At 38.1% G+C, this 19290-nt stretch overlaps 3 protein-coding genes across 5 annotated transcripts; all 3 read right to left on the bottom strand.

Moving 5' to 3' along the window:
* Window positions 1-159: 159 nt before the first annotated feature.
* Window positions 160-1540, bottom strand: LOC105455623 (zinc finger matrin-type protein 5). Its single transcript, XM_011699084.1, has 3 exons — window positions 810-1540; window positions 532-669; window positions 160-453 (listed from the first exon to the last, which is right to left on the bottom strand). The coding sequence occupies exons 1-3, from the start codon at window positions 934-936 to the stop codon at window positions 218-220; spliced, it is 501 nt and encodes a 166-aa protein (XP_011697386.1). The 5' UTR covers window positions 937-1540; the 3' UTR covers window positions 160-217.
* Window positions 1541-1741: 201 nt separating this feature from the next.
* On the bottom strand, window positions 1742-14159 carry LOC105455622 (neuromodulin). 3 transcript variants are annotated; one of them, XM_011699083.1, is made up of 5 exons: window positions 13586-14159; window positions 13232-13416; window positions 6846-7094; window positions 6626-6759; window positions 1742-5292 (listed from the first exon to the last, which is right to left on the bottom strand). In XM_011699083.1, exons 2-5 carry the CDS (start codon window positions 13308-13310, stop codon window positions 5143-5145), a joined length of 612 nt encoding a protein of 203 aa, XP_011697385.1. In that variant the 5' UTR covers window positions 13311-13416; window positions 13586-14159; the 3' UTR covers window positions 1742-5142. The 3 variants fall into 3 exon arrangements, with proteins under 3 accessions (XP_011697385.1, XP_011697384.1, XP_011697383.1); XM_011699082.1 differs by having other exon boundaries at window positions 13232-14159; XM_011699081.1 differs by lacking the exons at window positions 13232-13416; window positions 13586-14159 and adding an exon at window positions 7295-8592.
* An 830-nt stretch (window positions 14160-14989) lies between these two features.
* On the bottom strand, window positions 14990-18088 carry LOC105455621 (BUD13 homolog). The gene is made up of 6 exons (XM_011699080.1): window positions 17740-18088; window positions 16259-17290; window positions 15882-16149; window positions 15636-15787; window positions 15355-15539; window positions 14990-15272 (listed from the first exon to the last, which is right to left on the bottom strand). Exons 1-6 carry the CDS (start codon window positions 17859-17861, stop codon window positions 15100-15102), a joined length of 1932 nt encoding a protein of 643 aa, XP_011697382.1. The 5' UTR covers window positions 17862-18088; the 3' UTR covers window positions 14990-15099.
* Between the last annotated feature and the right edge of the window lie 1202 nt (window positions 18089-19290).

Here is a 19290-nt window from a genome sequence, read left to right as displayed (position 1 = left end):
GGCGATTGGCGTAAACGGTCCTGGTAGGGGAGAACGGAGGGGACTTTGTCCGGATGATAGCGAGCGCGTCGCTCTCTCGGGTTCGAAGCTCGGCGGGACAACCGACAATGTGATGTACAATTTGGGTATCGTAACTCCTGAGAAATTGAACAAATGGGATTTGCGAACATAAATACATTTTATTCTTAGAATGTTCCAAATTCGGGGTTCTGCAAGTTCAACCCCACTTGCTGAAATCGCAGTCCATCATCCTTTCCGACGTGACGGGCCGCAAAGACGGCGGTAAGTAGGGATAATTGACTAATCCTGCTGGTGTACTCCACGTCGGTTGACTGAGATCCTCGGTGCCGCTCGAATCGATCACATTCTCGAAATACTCCTTGATGATATCTTCCGAATTTGGCCAGCCGTCCCTGGGTTGAACCGCCGAGACTTTCGCATTCTTCATCGCAGCTGAAAGTGAAATTTTATCTACTGAAGGTTAACGCGTCTTACGTGGCCGACGATAGAGCCGGTCGATAGAATGATTACCGAGCTGTTGAAGTTCCCATATCATTGATGGTGTGTAATGCGAAAATCGACAGCCAGGACCAAAAGCACAGTCCCCCACGGTCATGTAGCGTTTGCACGGAGTTTTGTTGTATTCCTCCTTTAATATCGTCTCCGGATCTAAAGATGTTAATAATAAATTAGTGCATAATCCGATCGCAACTGGATTGTATGCAAGTAGGAGAGAGAAAGAGAGGTTATGTGCATTAAACAAAGAGGTAAATAAGAAAAAAATCGCATTACCTTTAAACAATGCTCACCTTTAAACATGCTGTAATGATTCGCGCGATTTGTCATGTGCTGCATACTGGACAGGTGCTTTTTACGGGCTTCGACATCATCCTTAAAAGATCTGTCGCAATAGTCGCAATAGTATGTCTTGCCCATTGACGTGTATGATTAGCTTGTAGGGAGAATACGTTCTATCAATAGTTACATTGTACTGCACGGCAATTGAATAAACGTACACAACAACAGTACGCGTTCAAGTTTAAACCATCCTAATTGAAAGACGTATAGAACAGAGTGATCGCATGCAAGATACTACTATGAAACGACATCTAGCAATGAGAACGTTAACTATACTAACCGCAACTTACTTTCAAATACACATAAGATAAGAAAAATTCTTCTCGCGCATTCAACATTAAAAATCTTGATTTAATTATTTAATACATGGAAATTTTATTTTAAAACAAATTTATATTAGCTATTTTCGAACTATTTTTCAAAATATCCGCAGCTTACTTTCAAATACACATAAGATAAGGAAAATTCTTTCCATGCATTCAACATTAAAAATCTTGATTTAATTATTTAATATTTATGTGAAAATTGTGTTTTAAATTTATCTTAACTATTTTTAACCTATTACAATATTTTTAATAGTTGGAAAAATGAGAATGCGTCATTCATTGATTTCAATTAAAAAATGTCTATTGATGAATTGACTTCGAACAATTTTTAAAAATTCGTGTTGAAACTTGATATACAATTAAATTATATAACATTAAACACATACAGCTACTAGCAATTATATTTTTGTATAAGAAGAAAGATAAATTATTACTAATTGCATAAAACATTATTGAACATTGCAATGAGATTTTAAATGACTATATTCTCGTTATTACGTCATCGTGTTCGGATTAAGTCTAATTGATTGAGTTTGCGAATGATATCCTGATATTTAGATTTTAGTCCGTACATTTAGTAGGTATGTATTTTAAACAAACGGATTACATGTAATGTACCGCCCGTTTTTAGCGCGGTACGATTGTTTTATTATATTCTTACAATATATTTTACCACAACTTGTTCTTGTGCACCGCTAAACTATATTCATACGTGGTAAAGTAACGTATCGACAAGAATGTCTATTATCAGTCGCAACGTACCTTTTCTATACATTAATTCGATACAATAAATATTCTTCATTCACAGTGTTCACTCCGACATAAGACAGACGTTACTCGATGATAGATCATTTTCGACGATACCCAAGCTTCGCTTTAATTTTCTACAAGCGACAATCGTAGTTAAACCTATGGGTAATGCGTAGTCGCGTGTGATCCAAGACAATATATTTTTTTTATTTATAAATTCGAAATTGGTAAATAAAAAAATCGTGGATATAACTGCGAGAGTGGAAATTGGAATTACCCACGGGAATTTTTTGCGGGAAAATTGCGAACTCGCTATTGCGAATATTCGAGATTTGATCTTAGAAGCTAAAAGTTAAACGTTACCGGATATAGGGATACAATCGGGAATTGAAATAAAATATTGGATATCAGGAATTCAGACATGCTGCTGTTCTCGACTATACTCTGTTTTTATATCTGCTTTGCTACTGAACAATAGCTGCACGTACCATTGCAATCAATATCAATCGCGCAGGAATATCGCGTGGAATAGTACATGAAATTTCAATATTTATCGCGATACGTATTTACTCGTATAATGTTTACTTGCATTAGTGACTAAATTTTGCGGAATTTCGTTACAATAAATACGTGTAATTATTGCTCACATAGTCAGCGTTAAACGTGTAAGTACAGGAATGTCGCGTAATATTATTTAATACGTAATTCGTCAGCATCTTCAGCAAAAATTGATATAAACATCGGTATAAATTACAAATATATAGAAGATAGAAATAATATTCGCTTTGTAGAAAAACACGGACGTGGACGAACGTGAAAATAATCAATTCGCAGTTACCCTGCTTTGTGGACGAATAAAGCTAGCGTTTGATGAATTAAACAATTATTTGAGTAGTTTAGTTGCTGCTTCGTATTATGCACCTTGAATTGCTTACTGATCGATCGTTGCTATACGATCACATACAAGAAGTGATTGATAGCATACACAAGTGAGTCTTTTTAGGCCTGGTAAAATAAATTTCCTATTTCAAGGGTACATCGATACGTTAATTTATATGAAAAATGGACTAGACTGCAACAAAGTTGGAGGTAGCTGTCGATACTCGGGAAAGAGATTCGCTATATATTACGTTAAAGAAGAAACATGTAAAACTTATAGCGGAGGTTTTAACTTTGGTATAAGAAGGTTTTGAGCAAGTATTACAGCTCAAAATTATTATTACTAAAAAGACCGGACTCGTCTTTTGACGAGACCCTGTTTAGTCTTTTTAAGCAACTATATTATACTCTTCTGTATATTACGCACGCTTTTAATCGATGCAGTAGAACCTCGATTAATGGTTTACTTTATATATTTACTTTAATATTGACAATAGGCCGATGAGAATCGGATACATGCACTTTTAACTACATTATTTTATAGATGCCTCCGGCACAGCAACACGTGAAAAGCATCTGACAGGGCCATTTACGTGAGATAAATAATATCGAAAAAATTTTAATTATTATTTTTTTGATTTTATAAGAAATCCTACAGATCAATATATCTACAATATGTTCTCAAATTTTTTACCTTGAAGCTCAAATGTGTCAAATATTCCGCGTTATAGAAGTTCTACTGCATTAATAACATAAAATACAATGATAATAAAATACAATATCTTTTCCAAAGTTTGTAAAATTATTTGAAAGTTTGGAATATTTTCTTTTTTTTTAATTTTTTTATATATAATTATAGTATCATGGGAAAGATGTTTCTAAATTTATAGTCCCTCTAATATAATAAGTTGAATAGTATGACGATCGGGACTAATCGATTTGTTTGCGTAATTTAGATCAATATTTTCCAAACTCTCAAAAGAGAAGCAATCGTACACATTTTTACACTTTCCACATTTAAAAAATGAAACAGATATACATTTAATCTTTTAAAAGGGGAGAAAGAGAGTGAAAGAAAAAGAAAAATAAAGAAAAAAAAAGAGATTGTAGGAAAATGTAAAAAGTGCAGTCAAGAAATATACTTTTAGTTATCACATTCCGTTTCAACAATAAATTAGGAACAAAACGAAATAAATAAAACCGTGCTTTAAACATTTGTGTATGTTGTGCCATGATAAAAAATATTCGAAAAACAGACTTTCATCGTTAATTTTAGAATTGGAAACGCTACAACCATACCGTTTATTTTACATAGATACAGGAACTTATAAAAGTTAACATGCATATATTGATATTGGTACATCTTAAACGTATGCTCCGTTCATCATGCGCAGGACGTTAAAGTTATACTCTATCGCGCGTTCGTCGCGTTCCACTTAACATACCTACCAGACACGAGGACTTTGCACGTTTCTCATTCTGTTGTTGTAGATCACAATTTACGTTGAGTATATCGGATAATTATATAGGGAACTATCTGTTCTCTCTTTTTTTCCCCCATATCTCGTTTCTCATGTTTTTTTCAGTGTTTGACAAGGAAGTTATTATGTTGAAAAGTCCTTTGAAAAGTCTTGAAAAATCTGCCTGTATATCCCCCTCCGTGTTCACATATGGCAGTAATAACTCATAAAAAATGTAAAGTGTAAGTCGATAAGTATAATATGAGGATAGTTCAAGAATGTGGTCGTGTAGCGAATCATGTGAAATGTACTCAAGATCGATTAGAGGAATCGGCTCAAGGAACAATCTGTTTTTTTTTTTATTTGCCATTGCAGTTCTTCTTTACACAGTGTAACTTTGCTCCAGAGAAAACTCTTTTGTATATCCACAAATAATAGAAATATTTAAATGTTCCCATTTGTATGCCTCAGCCTGTAGTAAATAGCTCGTTTGAAGGATCCTCATTTTTTTTATTAGCCAAAGTAGAAAGCGCTTAAGTCTCACTGGTCCCGGGCGAAGGCTGGATTAAATTGTTAACGTAAAATAAACGGTATCGTTGTTCACACAGCTAGCGGGCCCGAAGTGAACTAATTAGTCAAATCCGTTCGGCTGTCATCCGTCATCGTTCGGCTCGTCTGGAATGCCTCGTATATATTTTACGCGCATAATTTACTAATTTATGGATTCTACATTATAAGGTACAAGAAATAGGGGATGGCGTTCGAAACCTGTTAAGAATGGCACTGACTGTAATAAGTAATATTCTATCTCCCGGCATCCCTGCGTTTTCTTTTCTTTTTGTTTTTTTTTCTTTTTTTGAGTAAGCGTCTTATTTTTTAATGTCGTCGGCAGTAGTATGGATGTTGACCTCCTGACGGACCTTGTGACCGCGGAAACTCGCTTGAATCTTAGTCGCTGCCTTATGCAAGTCCGGATCGGCCAAGTCGATCCCCTCTAATTCTTGCACGGCGTCTTGCATCTGCAGCAGAATTTCACAAAGGAACGTAAAACGCTGGAGCGCTGTATAGCCGTTCATTTAATTTAAGGCACCCTAAATCTGTTCATCCTCCCGGCTTAAACGGCTTCCCGGTATATACTGGAAACTTACTCGCGAATACGGGATGTCTCGCGGCGTTTATCGAAGTTACCCTTCTTATCTTAAATAAGACCGAGACTGCACGGGAATCCCCGCTGCGCGTCAACTAGCCCGTACATAATTAATCGATACGACACGAAAGTAAGTGAAACATTGTAGGCCATACCGGTCTACTGATCTCGGGACGAAGCTTTAGTAGCGCTTCGGTACCCAGATGATCATCTTCAGCTTGGTAGGCAGCTGTCGATTATTCGCCGGGCATTCGTGGATCAACGTAATGTCAAAGGGTCTAACAATAGCTTTCTCTTATACGAACCTCGGCACAGAAATGATCGATCATAGCGACCTTGTGTATCAAAACCAGTCAATTACTGCTTCATCGATCGAATCAATATTGGTGATATCAGATTGAGGAAAAAAAAATTGCTTTGATTACAGCAACTCTATCAGCTATTTATTCTTGTTTTTAATGCGACGCGCAACGAACGCTACGCGACCATAGCGGTTACTTTCTAGAATCATAATTTACGAAAAAGGATTCGTAATTAATTCGCATTATTTCTTAAATACGCGTTCACTGGAAGATGCGAAATTAATTCATTGTTTATCAATAAACCTACCTATTAATAAAATGCCTTTTCTTGTAACACTTAGAGAGTTCTAATTCAGTAGGTGAGGTTATTACGTAAAGAGTAAGACATCTTACTTTTTATCATAATTAGTTGCAGCCATCCTGTCTTTAATCATTCTTGACATCAACAAATCGATAATTTTTAATAAGACTTTCTTGGGAAATTAATTCTTGTTAAACAAGAGATTAATTGATCTAAACTGTACAAGATTTAAAAAAATTTGAGAGAATTTAATGTCGAAAATATATTTTTTTTGAAAATTTTATGCTTTTATTATATATTATATATGTAATACACTCAAATAAGTTTTATTAAATCAAATTTCAATCAAAAGTTTATTCAATCAGAAGTTTATTTCAAGTTAATGATAAAAAATTGCCGTTAATTGAACAAGGCATTTTCCTGACAATCAGATATAATATCAATTGATCGAGCGAAATTCTGCGAGGTGTCAATAGAATTCGTGTTTAAAATTTCGACGGAAGGCCGAGGGCAGATGCTAGATAGAGCAGCTTCTGACCCTCTTTGATCAATAGATAGCAGACCTGCATATATATCTAACGAGAGACTGACAGTTAACTTACCTTTTCTTCTATCTTGGCAGTCGCGCTCTCGACCATGTTCATCGCCGACTTGGCGGTAGCGGCAGCTTGATCGGCCTTTCTCGACATGTGGCCCCGGAAAGTCGCCTGTATCTTCGTCACCGCGTTACAGAGGTCTGTGGAATAGAAGCTTGTTTCAAGAACGCCGCGATCCTTCCTCGTGAAGCTCCGAACGCATATCAGGGTACAAAATCGCGCTCACCCTGATCGTCGGCGCGGAATTCCTCCTGCAACTGTTCCTGCGTAGGTTCGGCGGATTCTTCGCCGGTTGGCGTCTGCTTCGACGCTGCGTCCGACACTCTCAGACTTTTCCTAGCGTGATGTCCACGAAAAGCTGCCTGTATCTTCGTGGCTGCTGCCTCTTTCTCCTTCTCGTCCTCTGCGTCGTTTTCCTTCCCCTCGTCCGAAGACTCGGCTTTCGTTGCGCTGTTTTCGGCCGCCTTTGAGATATCTTCGAGAAGAGAAATAATAAAAAAAATAATTTCACTTGATTTTATGCCGAAAACGTAAATTAAAGATGCTAAATCAGATACACTTGGAAATTTCTTGAATAATAATAATAAAAAGCGTAATAGATATGTATATAATAATAATATAAACAGTTAAGCACAAATAATGAAATGTGTATATGTGAGCGAACACATCAGCTACTTGGCACAAGATGTATAGGCCAGTAATTGCCCTCTGATAAAATTTCCTTAAGGAAATAGTGGCTATAAATTGCCCGAAAATCCGCAGGAGATCGGGAGAAAGGGCGCGGCTTCTGATACATCCCGTATATTAGAAATGGCCGCCGTGTTAGCCACAGTTCACCTACATTTATTCCGAACATTTCACCTTCCACAGACGCGTCCAGAGAGAGAGAGCGACAAGTATCGATTAGCGTTTCTATTTTCGCGCTGCACGTTCGAGATTACACGGCGCCTAATATGCATTTTTAATATTTCACGCTCTGATGAAATGATGCGACAAACATTAATCGAGCCTTTCGTTCCTCTCCTTTTCTAACGAAGGACGATTTTAAATCTTCGTGTCTCCGATGATTAATCGACGTATCGATATATAAGATTCCGTCATATCTTCGAGCAATCAATTCGCGCGGTGCGAATTTTTCTTTGAAAATTACAAGAAATAATCTGGGGTTCCTATCAACATCTCCCGTCATCCCTTTTACACAATTACAATAAAAAGTTAATCTTCTCTCGTTTTACATCAAGGTCTTCCTGGTCCCATTATACGTTCTCAATGTAAACTCAATTACGAGCGCGTCTTGAATCTTTTAGAAATATAGGATAATGTGTCATGATTGATCCGATTTTTAAGTCGACTTTTTTCTTCAGTTATAATTGAGCTTAATTGATTAAAGTCCTTCGAGAGATAGATCGAATGAATGAAACGTAAGGTACGAGGATTAAGTGTGACAATATTGGAAACTGAATTTTCGTTGTAGAAAAGGGAACAGTCCGGCTATTGAGCGCTTTTGCGCGACACCGTTTCCCTAGGTTACCACTTGACGGAGCAAGTGGGAATTCAAGAAATAAAGTGACACTTTCGCGACGAGCAATGAATTCTTCTCCAGTTATGCGCCTCCCGGTTTGTTTTGTGCACATTGTGCAAAGCTTGCGGATCGATCGTATACATGTTTCGCGGCAATTTTATCGAACGTTCATGTTTATATATATGTCGCAAGGCTTTCTCAAAGGAAAAGAAAAGTGTGCTAAAGGAAAGGATAAAATCGCACACGTTTTTATGCACGCGTATGAAAAAGCTCGTATTAAATTTCAGTTAAAAAGTAAAATGCTTATCTGAGAGCTAATTTCCTATATTTGTGTTCGCGATTTCATCTTCGGGCACATCCCTTTCGCGCCTCTCTGGGTCGGTATTTTTACGACAATAATGTCTCTTAAATGCTTGGACTCTCTTGCTTTTATTTCCTTTCTGATATCACGCGAGGATGTGCCGCCATCGATCTACCCAGACCTTGTTACCAGAGCCCTCGAGGAAATCAAACTTCCTAGAGAAACATTGTTATCTTGATTATAAAACCCCTTTCAACTCTAAATAGAATTTAATGTTATATATCGATTAGAACTACAAAGGTAAATTTAACGACATTGTAAACTGTTTTGCCTTTAAAAACTATCTGACAAGCTTCTGTCGAGAAAATGTTAAAAATCATAAAAATAATTCCTAAATAATAAACTTTTAACGAATTGTAAATTAATATTTAGCAATAAAATTTAATTTTCGATTTAAATAAAAATAAAATGTCTGCTTTAATATCAATTTGTTGTAAATTAATAAAATCTCAATTAATTTTAAAATATTTTTATTGAAAAATTTTGTAGTTTAAAATTTATGCGAAATGTTCAATAGATTATTGTATTCTGAAGATAGAAAAGCGCGATAGCAATAAATCCAGGTATATTTGGCGAAGGGATTTACAAAATCTTGAGATTTACTCGTCGCAGGGACTGTTTTCTTTTCGCAGATATCAGAGAGAATTTATTTCGCGCATTTATCAATCAGTTTACGCCCGTTAGCTCCCGATGCGAAACTGAACAGTCGATCAGTTAAACAGCTGATCTCAAATCAGATTTAAGGCTTCCGAGGGTGCGACTACTTTCATCGTTTGTATATGAAGATTCCTATTTTACTTGACCCGGCCCGGACACGGGGCGCGTTCGATACGATGTCCTCGGGGTGTGCAAGCATACCAAGTACAAGAAAGAGCGTCTCTCGCGTCGCACACCTGACCTGATCCGCGTCGTGTCGACGATCGTTTTCGTGGCTTTACCTCGCGCCTTGTAAACGCGAAACATTAACAGCGTGGCGAACGCGATTCGCGTGCCTCGGAACGATATCACTTGAGGCCCCCGCCCCGGTCATCGCCGCCCGCCACCCGCCTGTTTTAACCCGGTTTTCCACCGACGACGCGACGGTGGCATGCACGCGAGGGATCGTTGCATCGCGTCGGCGAGGAGGGTGGCTGTCGGGGTCGCACTCGCGCCGCGACTCACCTTGCGTCACCCGCTCGCTCGCTCGCTCTCGGCCTCTCTCACCTGCACATCCACGCGCGGCTCGGTCTGACGTGCGACTGACTGTTCCCGGGCACCGACGACCCCGTTTATAATAGCGGCCGATCACGGCCCTGCCGCACCGCCGCTCGTTCGCAGTCGCAGTCCACGGGATTCTCGCCCCGCGATCGGGTACACGCCGCGAAACAGGGCCGTCGCCGATGTCGTTCAACCCTCTGTGCTTCGAACCTTTTATATTTGCGCCTTTTTTTGCTCACATGCCGTTAATAATAACCCGACCGCGAGCGCATCGATTTGCGACCGAATGTCTTCAAGCCCCATTAACTTAGCGAATGTTGTAAAGAGATTGTCGAAAACATCGGTTTCGGTCCATTTTGGACTCTCCCGGCCTGAAAAAGATATTGATCTTTTTTCTTTCTTTCTTTCTCAAGATATTGGGGATGGTCCAAAATGGGCTGAAACGCTTTACATCTTTGACAATACTTTGAATTATATTGATTGTACATTTGCAGCTATACATCAGTTAAGCTCTCTTTGGCTTTTCTCTTACTGTAGTGCCTTTTCCTTCCCCTTCCCTTCAGTCTATTAAATTATAAATATTTGAACAATTGCATTATTGCGCAGAATGCGCACTGCAGAACCGCGCTGAGAAAATCGTATATATATATGTGTGTGTAATATCATCGCGTTGACAGAAAAGCGACACAAGTAATTTTTGAGATAATGAAAGGAAATTGACTTTAGAACCGATTTCTTTTTTTATCTCAAAAAATGATAATTTTGTGACTCGTATTACTTTTCTATCAACGCGACGATATTCTACAAATAGGAGACGCATTATTTTAAAAATATTATCCTTCGTATTATTTCTTTTCTAAAAAGAAGAGCACGGAGCATGCTTTGCGAACGGTTTAACAGCAACAGCGGGGAATACTGTTATGACATTTAAATCACTAAGAAGCCAACGATGAAAGAGGATTTACATTGATTAAAGGAGAAGCTGGTATAAACAGTTTACAGGCATTATCTATTAAAACTGCATCAATGAACGATAAATTGTATTGCATTAATTGTAAGCTGTTTATTTGCATATCACTTGATTATATTCGCATACGCTAATCCCGAGTAATACCGAAAGTATTACGCAAAGTACAACATTTCATTTATATACAACTTTCGCTAACAAGAAGAACGCGATCGCATAACATAGTTTACACCGACAGTTATTATTACTTGTTCCTTTTTATTATCTTCTGTACTTTCTTTCATTGCGCGACGAAATGTTCTTTTGAACAAGAAAATGATCGCCACTTTGAGCCTGGCAATGATAACGATCCGCAATTGTACGCGGCAGAACTAGGTCAGACGTGTTACTTTTTTATGTATAGATTGTTATAATTAGATTACTCACAAGATTAGTTTAGCCACAAGAGTATACAATACAATATGCGTACATATTCATAACTTGTTGGAATTTTATTGTTGGAATACGTCTAATATTCCAGGAAATTTTTCTGATATTTCAAATATTTCGAATATTCTACTGTCTACTATTTATTACAGGAACGTGACATTTCGCACCAAGAAAAGATAAAAATGTTTCAACAAAAACTTCTTGAATGCGACCGTTTGTATTTGCCTTTCCGTCCTGTTTGTATTTGTCTGAAAAAGCTCGAAACTCCATTTTCAAGATCGATTAACGTGCTACACCAATGGCTTTTCTCGCAAGACCTTTATATATCGATTCCATTCATCATTCCGCAGTAGCATTCCCGTTCGATCGGCATTCTTATACAAGCCACACAGTTGGAATCTCTATGCAGCTGCGTCGGTATTGATGAAACTCAGTATCTCACATGCGGAAATTCATCGAAGCTCCGAGTAATTGATTCTGTTCGAACTCCAAAGTTGCTCGTCGTTGCACTGATTTTTACTACCAGCCAGTAAAGCAGGAATTGCCGAAGCTCAGTAATTAAACACCCTGCTTGTGTATCAACCTCTGATAAGTCGAGCTCTTTAACTGTTAATCGATGTGCTCTTGCAATTCTGCAATGCGATACCCGCACGAAATTTACGCGCGAGGAGACGTTATTATTTTCTGAGACAATAAGAACAAGAGACAAAAGACAAACAAGAACTTAATTTCAACCCCTCTGAATGAACGTCACGAAAGTAAGAAATCAATATTTGATTCTTCGTGTTCTTAATTATTATTATTACAAGTTGTTTCCCCTGTAACTCATTAATACTTGCGAGAACTCAGTTACTGTTTATTACTACTTCATAAATACTACTTCGTGATTATTTCATCCATTGCGTAATAAAAACGCCATGCTTCAGACGTAATCATACAAATGATGGTGTTTTTTGTTAATGTTTTTTCTGTTTAAATCCATTATTCCACTTTTTCTAAAACTAGACGTCGCCATCTCGTCGTATCTCGATTATAAAAGGAAAACTTTCGTAGATTCTAGAAACAATGTAGGGTTAAACCTTGACATACATCACGCGATCAGCACTTTTATTCGGTATTTCGATATACCCCCATCGGATTCCACGAGCGTCCTATTTTACGCTCGCCAAGATACGTTTATTTTCTAGCGCGTTATCGAGGAACGTATATCGTCGCGAGATAAGAGAAAATTTTTTACCTTAAGTTTCTGGAAATTCAATAAAACACAGAAAGTACACAACACAACATTCTGAGCATACAGAAATATCCATTTTATTAATATCAATTGTTTTCTTATTAAATAAGAGTAAGTTCATATTCCATTATGTGTTTGATTTCGTTTCAAATAATAAGACAGAATTCAGATTTATTTTCAAATAGTAAAAATTTCATTTATCTCGCAAAAAATTTATTCTATATATTCAATTAAGCTAAAACTACAATTTATCGACTAATTTATTACATTTACGCTAAAATAATAATTTATTGATATCGATTAAAGATAACGGTTTTTTAAAAGAATTTCCTTTTAATTTCGACCGACGAATCGTTTAATTGACGAGTTTCCGTCGGAAGAACAGCCGACGGTGAGTCGCGCAAAACATGATGGAGAATAAAATTTTAGGGGAACGCAAAAAATTTCTAATATTCGTCATTGCGCGGATCGAACGCATTCGTTACGTTGGAAAATAGTCGTTCGTTCTGTCGACCCTACTGATTGCGTTGATATTACTGAAGCGTGCACACAATCAGCTCGAAGGATCTAACGAAGTGAACAGAGGTACATTTATCATCGTGAAACAAAGCAGACTCTGTCATTGTCAAGATAAACAACAACGGAGTTCTGCGGTAGTCGCAATTTATAGAGATTAGAACGATGCAAGCAGATACAAGACGACACAAAACGACGAAAAGCGTCGATACGATGATAATAATATGTCGTCGATATACAAAAATTTAATGTCATGCAAATCCCGATGAAGCGGAAACATGCAGAAAATTACAGCCATGTTTATCGCATAGCTCGTTATGAATTTGCATAATGACGGCTGGATATTGCTCGCACGATTAACAAATCGGAAGGGATGAATCGCTCACCCCCGTTCTTGACGGAATCGCCTTCCTTCGCCTCCTCTACCGCCGGCTGGACGCTCTCCTTGCTGGTGTTGCACCCCATTGTCTCTCCCTAATCCGTGGTTCTCTTAACTTTGTATTAAACTAAATCAAATGTCGTCAAGAGGCATCCGTATTATTATTGCAGTTTCCTTGTTAACATCGCGTTACTAAATAAAAACAGTTAGGTCGAATTATCACTTTTCTTAATGAAGCAATAGCCTCGTATATAGCAGATATAATAATTATACGTTTTCTACTTTTTTTTTCGAAATGCTAAAAACGTATCAATTATCTTCTTGCCCCTTTCACTTTTCTATTATCTTCCTTTTTACTCACTCTTCCCTTTCTTCCACTCGCTTTCTATCCTTCACTGTCCGTCGCCGGTGTAAAAAACGTCGCCGCTCTACGCCTCGAGAATATCCCTTTAAGTTATCCTTTTGGTAATGAAAAATAGCTCTCTCTAGTCGCGACTAAAATTTCTTTGAAGTTCTTAAAAGTATATCTCGCACGTTTAATCGACCGTGAAAATCCGACGGTTTTCATTCGAAGTTACTTTCCCACCCCCTCTCCGTTTCTCTCTTTATCTACATACGCGCGCATACGTGTGCGTTCCTCCTGCGCCCACCCCTTCTGCTTTCCCACCGCTTATTCGGGGGTTACTGACACGTCGCGTGGCGCCGGCACCTGCGAGACAATCCTTCACACTTGAATGTAATCCGAGACCTCTTCATGCGTCTCCCGTGCTGTGTCACGCGACGCCCGGCGTCCCGTCGGCATCCGCGATCGCCTCCCCCGACGAAGGAAGGAATTTCCACCGGCCGATCGTGTGACTCACCGAAAGTCGAGCATCACCGCCGCGCCGCCCGAGCTGTGCACGTAGCGACGAGAAAGTCCCCGTCGACGTCGCGAACGGTACTGGCGTCGCTCGCTCACGACCCTGCCCTTGCTCGCGTGGCGAGCACCAAAGCCGCCGGATCGTACCAGTCTATGTATAAGTCACCGTAATATATATTCGCGCCACGCAGAACCCCCGTTTCACGCGCCGCGGAGGAGCCGTGGAGGCGACGACGGCGGAGGCGGTGGCGGAGGCGGTGGCGGCGGCGGCGACGGCGGCGGCAACGGTACGCACGCGGAAGAGATCGCCACGTTTCCCAGCCACGTTTTAGCCGGCGCGACGCGATGCGAAGCGCGACGGAAGCGTAAAGCGCAAGCCTCAGTGTTACCAATGTATGACGGTTGTCCTTCCGCGAGGAGGATTCAGCGCCAGGACCCGAATATAGATTGAACAATAACCGCGCGAATCGTAAAACCGCGTTGTTTCGATCCGGGGTTGAAACCGCGTCCCTTTCCGATCGCGCGCGCCGCGAATGACTATGTCAAATGTGCGCTCCGCCACTCCCAATACTCCCATACTACCCGCCATCCGGAGTGGATTCTAACGACCTTAAAAGCGCACGATCGATTTCGCAGACGGTAGTATTCCGCTCGCCTGCAGACCATCGCCGGCAGACCGTTGCCAGACCGGCGCCAGCCTCTCCGTTCCTCTCGTTTTCTGGAACGAATATCGATCTCGCGGTTTTCTCCACGCGTATAACTCACTGATATATCTCAGTCGTTGTGCGCGACGCTGGGATACTACTATTATACGAGAAGAACAAGGATAAGGATAAACGATTCTCTTTCGTACTCGAGGCAATCGCACGGTTACACGTGTCGGAGGAACGAAAAAAAAAAATTATATTTATATTATTAAAATATTTAAAATGTCCTTTATTAATTCCTCTTTATTTAACGATCGATGGAAATAGAATTGGAAACTTCTGCTCTATAAGTAATATGTGTGAACATGATCACATGTCGGCTGTACTCCACTTATAGGCATCTTCTTGTAATGCTACTTTCGCATTTTGTGCTTCGTACCACTTCTTCTCATATCCATTACTTCTATCGACCCCGTCCCACCGATGACCAGGCTTAATGCCGAATCGATTTGGCGCGTACGAACCTTGGTATTGCGGCGGATCTACAATTGAAGCGATTAAACAATTAAACTTTTTAAAGATATGCGATAGAGAAATGTAAAATTTTCCATCGATCCATAATACCTGGCTTTCTTTTTCCCTCCTTTATTTGTTTCTGTTTTATATACTTTAGCATAGGATCACCCTCCCTCTCTTGCTCTCTCAGTTGTTTATCTAGATCCGCGTCGTCCGCGTATCTCGCTAAAGGTTTCTGCATCTCGTGCAGGTCACTTTTTAATCTTTCCTCATGATCCTCCACTTGTTTCAAGCTGAAATAAAACATGGACGTGTGTTAGCACGTGGGAATATCGATGAATTTGTCAGAAAAGCAAAAACGAAATAAAGATAAAAGAAGGATCGCTCACCCTTTGCCCCATTTGGCGTACTTCTCATTTATTTCTCGCTGCTTCATTTCCTCTTCTCGTTTCTCCACTGCTTCTACTTCCAAATTGCGCTTTCTTCCCATTTTGTCACGCACAATCGTAGCTTGTCCTTCCCCGGTGATCTCTTTACTTAGCTGCGAGACAATTCAACGCCAACTTATACTATCTGTAGAGCCTCCATGAATAAAAAGTACTTCTATAAATACACCGTGCTATAAAGAACATTACCTTGCTAAAGTGCTCCGCCTCTCGCCGTTTATAGGCTTCTGTTTCTTCTCGCAACGCTTTCGCAGCCTGGAATCCTGCTGTTTTCCCGTCTAACGTCTTTGTCGCGCGACTATCGTGATCCTTGGAATGATTTCCCGCGCGTTCACGCTCGGAATCTTTTGTTTCCTCGTCCCAACGCGTCCTTTTTCTTTTCTCCCGCGTATCTGAGTACGATTGAGATTTACGATCTCTATCATCATATCTCTTCTCTCGTTTATCCCTGCTCGATCTGTCCAAAGCAATATTATATTTGTCACTTTGTCGCAAATTTATATGACGATAGAAGAAATAATATTTGATAATAATTTTCATGGAACATTTGACATTAAAATTATTACCTTGAATCATCTTGCCTACTGGATCTGGATGAATGCTTTTTATCGTAATAATCGTACCCCCTGTCGTCTCTCTGCGAAATGGAACGTGGCGAATTATCTCTCCGGGATCGGTGCTCGTTATGCCGAGATGTACTTAAATCCGAATCTCTGCTCTTCGTTTTCTTTCTGCTTTCATATAAATCTGTATCTAGATTCTGTTTCCGATTTTTTCTAGGTGGACTAAAATCCGAATCACTGTCTCTGTTACCTGAACTTCGGTAGCTTCGTCCGGACGTACCGCGAGCCGAAGTCCGATGCTTCTTACTTCTAGGTGGACTTAAGTCTGAGTCATAATTTTTAGATTTCCTAGGCGGACTCAAGTCAGAATCATTATTTCTGGACTGTCGAGGTGGGCTCAGATCCGAATCGTAATTTTTAGATTTCCTATGTGAACTCAAATCAAAATCATTATTTCTGGACTGTCGAGGTGGACTCAAATCCGAATCATAATTTTTCGATTGTCTAGGTGGACTCAAATCTGAATCGTCATTTTTAGATCGTCTAGATCGTGAGTTTGAGTGTTTGTCTTTAGAATGCTTCGGTCTAGGTGGACTCAGATCGGAGTTATCATCTTTCGTTCGTTCATCCGAACTCAAATCCGCACGTTTGTTTTTAGAATGCTTCGATCTAGGTGGACTCAGATCTGAATTGTCATCTTTAGATCGTCCGTGAGGACTTGAAGCCATATATTTATTTTTAGGATGCTTAGCTCTGGGTGGACTCAAATCGAAGTTATCATCGATCTGCTTGACACTTGTCTCGTCCAAATCTCTTTTTTCCTTCTCGGCAATATGATTAATAATCATTAAATCGCCTTCGTCATTCTCGGTTATAATCTTCCACCTTCGCTTATCCGTGAAATCAACTGGTCCACGTTCGTCAACTACACCAGCGATTTGAGGAGCATCTTCTCCCTCTAAAAGGATATCGAATTCACCTTCTTCAATGGGCCTCATATTTTTCAAGTCTATATCATCGTCTATAATTTTTAATCTGCAAAAGTACATCCATCCGACGATCAGAGATCTTCCCTTCCAAAAAATATTTTATAAGAACTAAGAAAGCTTTAGTTATATAAAGAAATCAAGAGATCTTACAAATTACGAAGTTGTTAAAATAATTGCGCAATTATTAATCGCTGAATGTAAATTTATCTCAATAAAAAGTATGATAGAAATATAACCTAAGTATAATCAAATTTTTAACAATATTTTTAAAAGTATTACCGTATTTTATTTAGAAAATAAAGTTCAATTATTTCATGTAAAAAAAAATGTAAAAAATTATGAACAATATAAACGTATTAATGTTATGTTCGTATAGCCATCGTTTACATTGCATTACAAAACATCATGCACAGCTGACGACATAACCTAACCTAACTTCGATGCGAAATATTCATCGTTGAATTAAAATTAAAATATTTATATATTGATTCTTACGTTTTCGCTCCCGTTTTATGCTTCTTCTTCTTCTTTTTCTTCTTTTTTTCATCAAAATCATCACCTAAGGATGTGTATTTTTTCAAGTATTCTTTCTGATTAATTATCTTATTCTCCATCATAAGTTTCTAAACTATAAATAATCAAAATGTGACGATGTGACGAATCGTTAAATTTCGATTCACAACGAGATAAATATAGCTATTTTTTTTATCAATAATGATATATAACAACAATAAGGTACAAATACACCTCTTGTATGTACTGTTGAAACCTCTAAAAGAAATCGATGACTCGCGACAGTCGCGACGTACGCACTCCTGTCTCCTACGGCGTCCTATGCAGCTCTACGTTGCCCAACGTGGATAACTTCCAGTTACCTTCGTTTAATTTAGGGACAAATCAAGCCTTAAGGTTATCAAAACTGCTTAATTTGTCGAATACATCCATTTTATAAAGATCATAACTCTACAATAATTATTAAGATATTTCGCAAATGAGAATATTCTCTGACTTCTATTTTTATTTCTTATTTTTTAAAGGTATATACTTCTACTAGTTGTAAACGCACAAATAAGATTATAATGCATAAATGAATGAATCAGGAAATAAAATCGGAATTATAAAAAAGAAACCTAATATAATATATCTGACCAATATATTAATACAAAGAAACAGATACATATAATATGAATAAAAAACATTGAAACTACTTCACATTCAAGCTTTATCTTTTTTTAATTCATCTAAACTGAATATTTAAATTTACTTTAAACGTTTTATAATCTGTGACATTTTAGAATGTAATTCTCTTTATAGTTTTACATGTCTACATGTAAAACTATAAAGAGTATACATGTTGTATACTCTTATACTTGTATAAATGTTGTATGTATGCCTATGTGTATATGTATTTTGATCTGATAAATGTATTTAAGAATTAATACATGTCGTTATATTTAGTGCATTTTGATTTATCATGTTCTTTATAATTACGCTCACATTCACATCTAGAGAGAAAAAATAAAAATATAAATAGAATTTTATGTTAATTTTATGTCTAAATTTTTGCACAAATTATAATAGATCTAAAAAAATAAATCTAAAACACTGAAAAAAGTAATCTTGCAATTATAGGGAGAATTATTTAGGTATGAAAAATTAGCTAAAACGGATAAGTGATTAGTAATAGCATTGCAATACCACATATGTTTTGTATTTAATCAATATAGATAACAGGGACAGAAATTGTATCTGAATTATTTGTCAAATTTAGCAAGAAAGTTTCTCTATGACGTTTAATCAGTCCAGACTTCAATCCAAATTTTAATCATATTTGGTTATGAGACCTATATTTTCTTGCATATATTCTTAGAATATTGCTACTATAAATTCTACGTATGACAAACAATTTTTTAGTAGATACAAAAAATAGCAATATAATTTAAGTGTAATATTTAGAATTCTAGCTGGAACAGCGAAACATTTCCCTGAGTGAATGGATTCATCTTTGGATCCATTTTAAATCTATTGGATGGATGGTCTAAAATT

Source organism: Wasmannia auropunctata, unplaced genomic scaffold (assembly GCF_000956235.1).
Source record: "Wasmannia auropunctata unplaced genomic scaffold, wasmannia.A_1.0 LD335888.1, whole genome shotgun sequence".
NCBI classification, from domain to species: Eukaryota; Metazoa; Arthropoda; class Insecta; order Hymenoptera; family Formicidae; genus Wasmannia; species Wasmannia auropunctata.
Note: the sequence above shows the minus strand (reverse complement) of the source record. Positions and strands in the feature narration are given on the sequence as shown.